Source organism: Populus euphratica, unplaced genomic scaffold (assembly GCF_000495115.2).
Source record: "Populus euphratica unplaced genomic scaffold, PopEup_1.0 scaffold4426.1, whole genome shotgun sequence".
NCBI lineage: Eukaryota > Viridiplantae > Streptophyta > Magnoliopsida > Malpighiales > Salicaceae > Populus > Populus euphratica.
In genome coordinates, this window is record NW_011504217.1 from 1 (window position 1) to 6,707 (window position 6,707).

At 32.1% G+C, this 6,707-nt stretch overlaps 1 protein-coding gene across 1 annotated transcript; it reads right to left on the reverse strand.

Moving 5' to 3' along the window:
* Positions 1–3: 3 nt before the first annotated feature.
* Positions 4–3,610, reverse strand: LOC105120032 (TMV resistance protein N-like; the record flags this gene model as incomplete). Its single annotated transcript, XM_011018219.1, has 4 exons — positions 4–1,332; positions 1,571–1,944; positions 1,981–1,999; positions 2,474–3,610. Coding segments are annotated over 4 exons (2,859 nt in total), but the record flags the coding sequence as incomplete, so codon positions are not given.
* Positions 3,611–6,707: the final 3,097 nt, after the last annotated feature.

The window sequence follows — 6,707 nt, forward strand, 5'->3', positions numbered from 1 at the left end:
ACAATGAGGCAGGAGAAGCTTCCGTAGAAGAGAAAGACCACATAAACTGGATGGAAGGCTGCTGAAATTGTTGTGGCCCAGATCCAAGATGTCTAACGATGACAGTTTCTCAAAATCATCAGGAATTTTTCCAGATATTCTCCAAGCACGAGCATTTAGTTCTTCTAGCAAGGAGAGTTTTGAGAAAGAATTTGGAAGGACAACCAACTGGTCTTGTGTTCTGAGATATTCAAGCGGATCTTTTTGCATTTTCAATATCATTAAGCTAGAAAGATTTCCGAAATCTTCAGGTAACACTGTAACAGCAGTCTTCTCCATTAGCAAGTGGCATAAAGACTTCAAATTTCCTATCGAAACTGGAAGTTTGTGGAGCTTTTTACACTCATCCAATCTCAACATCACAAGGTTTTCCAGCCTCCCAAAGGATTCAGGCAACTCAGTAATATTACAACCAAACAAGTTTATAGTAGTAAGATTCAGTATGTTCCCAATTGCTTCAGGCAATTCTCTAAGAGATGTGCACTCCCTCAAGTAAAGCTTCTCAATCATTTTCAAACCATGAATTTGCTCTGGAAGTTCTGATATTGATGTTCCATCTAGCTCAAGTTCGCTAATAGAAGCAAGTCCTCCAATTGAATCAGGCAATTTGCTCAGAAAATGACACCCTCCAGCCAATAATGTCTTTAAATAAGGTAATGAACCTATTGCAGCAGGTAATTCCTTGATTGCGCTGCTATTAATTGAAACTTCCATCAATGACTGGAGATTTCTAATGGATTCAGGAATCGTAGTGAGTGACTGGCACCGCATTAAGCTTAGTTTCTCAAGGTTTGACAAAGATCCGATAGAATCTGGCAGTTCTTCAACTGCAGAATGATTGAGAGAGAGTTCCTTCAGAGAAATCAGGTTTCCCAAGCGTTCTGGCAGCCTTTTTATGAATTTGCAACCATTCAAACTAAGCTTCTCAAGTTTTGTAAGGCGGTAAAGAGATTGGGGAAGCATAGATATAGCAGTTTTATCAACAAGTTCTTTCAAGGAATTCATGCTGCCTATGTCCTGTGGTAATTCTTCTAATTTTAAGCAGTTGGAGAGAATGAGATTCTGAAGACTTCTGAGCCCAGAGACATCACGTGGAAATTCAACAAGGTTTATGCACTCATCCAAGTTCAATTGAATTAAGGTCCTTGCATTCCCCAGCGATTCATGAATCTTGGTCAGTTGAATGCAGCCTTTAAAATCAAGCTTTTCCAGCTTTTTACATCCAGATAAATCAGGACTGGCCTCGAGATTATAGCAACGTCGAAGATTCATAACCATCAAGTTCTCAGCCACCTAAAAACAAGAATATTTCAATCGCAAAAATGGGTTAAGAAAGAAAAACAAAAACATTTCCTATAACAACAGATCCAAAGAACTTCAATGACTTGTAATAATAGTAAAATTGAGAATATCATGAATCATATTCCAATATAATCTCACTTGGGCAAGACCGAAACAGGATCATCCTGGGTAGTTATTAATTAAACATATTCGTTTAAGCTATTTTACAAACTAGATAAGCAAAGCATACCTCGTTCCTAGTCCAACCCCAAACTCGTTGAATTCCACTCTCCGATAGATCTAGCACTGCTAGTTCATGAGGAGCATAATCAGAAGGAAGTTTTTTCAAAGGACAATTTTTCCATTGTAACCACTTCAGGCTAGCAGGAAAACTTTTGAACTTCCCTTTCACTTTTGCATGATTGATTTGTAGGAGTCTCAAATTAACCAATGATTTCAAGGCTTCAGTGTCAAGTATCAGCTCTCCCTCCTCTGCTCTTCGTTGAAGAAACAGCTTCCATTTTTCAATCAAGTAGTCCAGTGAAGATCTCGGATTAAGTGCTTTAACCCAAGAAATCTTTTGAGTTCTGACATAATTCTTCTTTTCCAAGTCAAGGATTAAACCTTGCACATTTCTAGAAAACAAGTCAAGGATTAAACCTTGCACATTTCTTGTTCCCTGTTTACAGAACCACAATTATGAAAGTGGAAATCATGTTGTAATGTAACGAAAAAGTAGAAGCAATCTAGCAAACCATTAAGGTTGATAACATATGACCGTGGACAATTAAAAAAACACCTTCCTTATGTCCCTCAATAAAATTTGTGAAGAAATCACATTAAGGGTTGCATTCAGCATCAAGGGCAGCTGCAATTCTATTAAATTTAGTTTCCACCTCACGTTTTATAGGTAGAAACACAGATGCATGCTCATCTTTCATAAGATTCTTCATGCATGCCCATGAATCACACTAGATATGTGATTCATGGGCATAGCAATATATATATATATATATATATAGACACTTACTAATATAAACAATGACTGATATAGAACAACATTCGTCGCTACTACAAAAACACAGTATAGAACTACTTAGTGGTGTACAAGACTGTCAATAGCAGTAAATTTTCAAGAAATTATGATTTTCACCTTCTTGTGCTTCAGCATTGTCATGATATCGCCGCGATCCCATAGCCTACTACGCATACCAGGATCTAAAAGGTTTTCATATCGAACAATTTGTCTTCCCATGTCTCTAAGTTGATCATGCATCCATAATTCGTAATCTCCACCAATTTTAATGAGACATCTTACTGTCAGAACTGTGATTGCTGTCTCAGCCCTAAAGCCACAACCATTCAAAATATCAATAGCCTCCTCTCTCTTCATCCTCATTTTAATAAACAAGCAAGCAATGTCAAGGAATACACACTTCTCTTCATCATCCAATCCATCAAAACTTATACGTAAGACATCCTGGAGATTATGATGTCGAATTTGTCGCAATTTTTTCAGGACATCTTCCCATTTCTTTATCCCTCTCTCATTAAACAAAGTAGAGCCAAACACTTCCAATGCCAGAGGAAGTCCTCCTGTGAGAGATACAATCTCCTTCGATATATTTAGATACTCTTCTGTGGGGTTATCTCTTCTTAGTGCGTGATAACTAAAAAGTTGTAAGGCTTCCGAGGAACCTAACTCTCTAACCTCGTAAAACTCGTTCACAAGATGTTCAACAAGAACATCTCTGTTTCTTGTGGTAACAATAACTCTACTTCCTTCACCAAACCAATCTCTCTTTCCTGCTAATACATTCAGCTTGTTTACATCATCCACATCATCTAAAACAACCAGCACCCGCTTCTCATGACACAGCTCCTTAATTACAGCAATACCATCATTAATATCATTTACAGGAGGCCTGTCTGGGAAAAGATCACCAAGAAGCTTGTTCTGCAGCGATACTAAACCACCATCTTCTTCAGAAATATCTTTAATGTTTGAGACGAAACTGCGACTTTCAAAATGACCAACAAGTTTATTGAAGAGAGCTGCGGCAAGAGTTGTTTTACCAATCCCGCCCATTCCATAAAGTCCAAGAACTTTTACGCGATTTGATTTATCATCTGTGAACCTCGTCTTCAACTTTTCTAAGCGGGAATCCAGTCCAACCGTATAAGTAGCAATACCTACCGGGGTTTTTCTCAATTCTTGCGAAACCCTATTGACCAATCGCCGAATCAAATGATCTTCTCCGCTGTAACAAGCAAACACAATGATAAAACATTAGTAAGGTTAGCTATGTTTTTTTAATAAAAATGAGGTGAGAACTTTACATAAGTGCTATGATAGTAATCCCAACGAGTTGCCGTATAGGCTTTTGAAAACTGCATGTCTGAAGGCTTCTTTTAGCGTGTAATGAGCACCTAAAGCTGTAACAGACTTCTGGCTACTTGGCACTTCTTCGTATAGGCTTTGCCATTTTAGTTTCTTTTGATAGTGAAATGACTTGATTCCAAACACACACACACACACACACAGAGCTGGCTAATTTGCAAATTTCAGAATTTCTGAGATGATAGTAGCTTAATTTCAAAGTTTGCTTTATATGCAAGTCAATTTAACTAAGTTTGTTAGCTAGATTTATAAGGAAACTCATTTCTGAACTTGTGAAACATAAAAAGAGAAAGAATTTATATAAAATTTCATGAAATAAAATAATTTCATATATGGTTATTAACTTTATCTTTACTAAATAAAATTTAATAATCATTTAGTAATAACCTAAGTGTCTGTAATATGAACAACTAAAACATGAAGTTATATTTTGTACAGAAATAGAAGTGATACATCATGTATTTTTTTTTTTTTTTTTATTTGGATGGCATATGATATCCATATTGTGATAAGTTGCAATATGAAAAATTACCTATCCCTAGCCTATTATAAAAATTTACCTATTTCAAAACCTATTATTAGAAGAGAGATCAACAATCCTTGTTTGTAAGAAATTCTTCTTTTGTTGACAACAAGTGATTGACTGTGTGATGAAATATGAGTAATGATGCTAAGAACAATTGATCTTTTAGAATAACTTTTTGCTAACATTTTCCTACAAATGAAGTGGTATTTACTATAATTCAAATCATGTGGATTTTATCAGATATAATGGAAATAAAAAATAATTACAAAAAGAATGATTAATGAAACACCAAGCATAAGGTCCTCCATCATTTATTAGTTAAGAAATTTTAGTTATATATCTAGAATTATTCCATGACATTCTAGTACAAGAATAACCATATAATAATAATAATATCAATAATATTTCTTCATATACTTCTAGGAACAATTTATTAATTCCATCCGGCAGTAAGATCTACTCAAATCTATAAAGGATCGAAAAAGTATGATATTGATGTATGCATATTGATCTAAATTGATTAAATAAGACAATTAATGTTCGCATGTGTGATGAATAGTGTTTAATAGAAATTAAGCGTTGAGAAGATAAGCGAGATTATGATTGAAATTATTGTTTGTTGAAGAAGAGAATTTCTTGAAATCTTTGCAAATCAGTGAGACAAAAAGAAAAGGATGCACACGCACATAAAGTTTGAAAGAGAGAGGGAAAAAGGAGGAGGGTGGAGATTAATGTTTGTCTTCTAGCTTTTTTTCAAGCCTGCCTGTTCCTAGGATTTAGCCCTATCTATGGATATTTCTTGTCTATGTATGAACAGTTTGATACAAAATAGAAACTGAGAGGGAAATATCATGGCTCTTTGTCCCTATATAGCTATTCCAATATGTCTCTAGCTAGATTATGATCTTGGTAAATTAATTTAATAGTCTTTATAAGACTTCTCGTGATGATGATATGAATGCTTGAAAATAAATTTATTTAAGAAAATATCAATTCTTAAGAAAGAAATCTTGTGTAATTTTAAATTTCGAGATAATTAACATTAATTATTCTTTAGTTTTAGAAGATTTATGTACCCTTTCAATGTTGTCTTATAGAAAATTTGAGATACAAGAATTGCTTATATTAAAAAAAAAAACATGATCTTGATATATTATTACAAGTTTTTATTTAAAGACTAAAATGCTGGATAAGAAACAAGTTTCATATTTGTCTGGCATTATATTCTATTTTAAATTTCAATGATTATTATATAATATAAACAAATTAAAGGTACCTCATCAAAGAAAAAAAAAAGTTTGAATGCGTGAATTTGAGACTTAATTTTTTAGCTTGTCATGATTAACATGAGCTAAATTTGAGTCTTGAAAAAAATTAGATGAGTCAAGTTTGAGCCCATGTTAATTATGTTTTGTTATATCTAGAATGATTGGTATATTTTGTTACATTAAAAAAAAAAATCAAAATAAATTTTATTTTACTTAGAATTTCAGCTCATTCTGTAAATTTTATCTAAATTCTAACTAAAAGTTGTGCTTTTGTTTTGTTACAGTAAAATAATGTCTTTTTTTTTGCTTTATTTTAAAAAAAAAAATTCTAATTTTATAATATTAGTCATATCTGTTGGATCTTTTAATCCAACAGTTAAATGAAACTAAAATCTTAATAGAAGTCTCTTGACTTATTATTATATCTCAAGTTAATATTTAGAGCAATCAGAGTTTAAAAAGTCTTTATAAGACAACCGATAACATTTTCATAATTTTACTCAAATTTATAATGTTATTTTAAAAGGTTATTTTATTATTATTTTTTTAGTTTGAATTTTTCTCAATTTCATCATTTAAAAATAAATTTATTAATAATTGAACTTTATAATTTATTTTGATTTGCTTTATTTGAGGTTATTATGGTCTCATAATCTAAGGTACGAATTTAAAAAGTTAACTCAAGTTGACTCAAGTTAATTTAATATGTTGTCATTTGAATATTCTTTTAAAAAAATATATTTCATCTTAATTTTTTTAATTAAACTATATTTTTATTAATTATTCAGATTATCTTTGAACTCATTAAGTTGATTGAGTCATATCGGTTTAACTCTTATTTTCTTACTTGTATTTAAAATTTAAATTGTATAATTTCAAGTTAATTTGTATATGGATTTAAATTGAAATTATATTTATTAAATATACATACACAACCCCGAAATCACATGTAAAAATATTTTGAAATTATAATATATCGTTCCAATTAAAAAAACAGAATCAAAACTATAACGAATTAACAACTTTGCATCAAAGCTCAGCTTCATTTATTTGATATTCTAAGCTTTATGTAAGAACTTAAGGACAAAAACCAAGGGGCAGAGCCAGTGGATACCCCCACACACGCCTTATCTAACATAATATATTTGATACTTCTTCTTACAAACCTCTAATTTAATTCTTTTTAACAGAT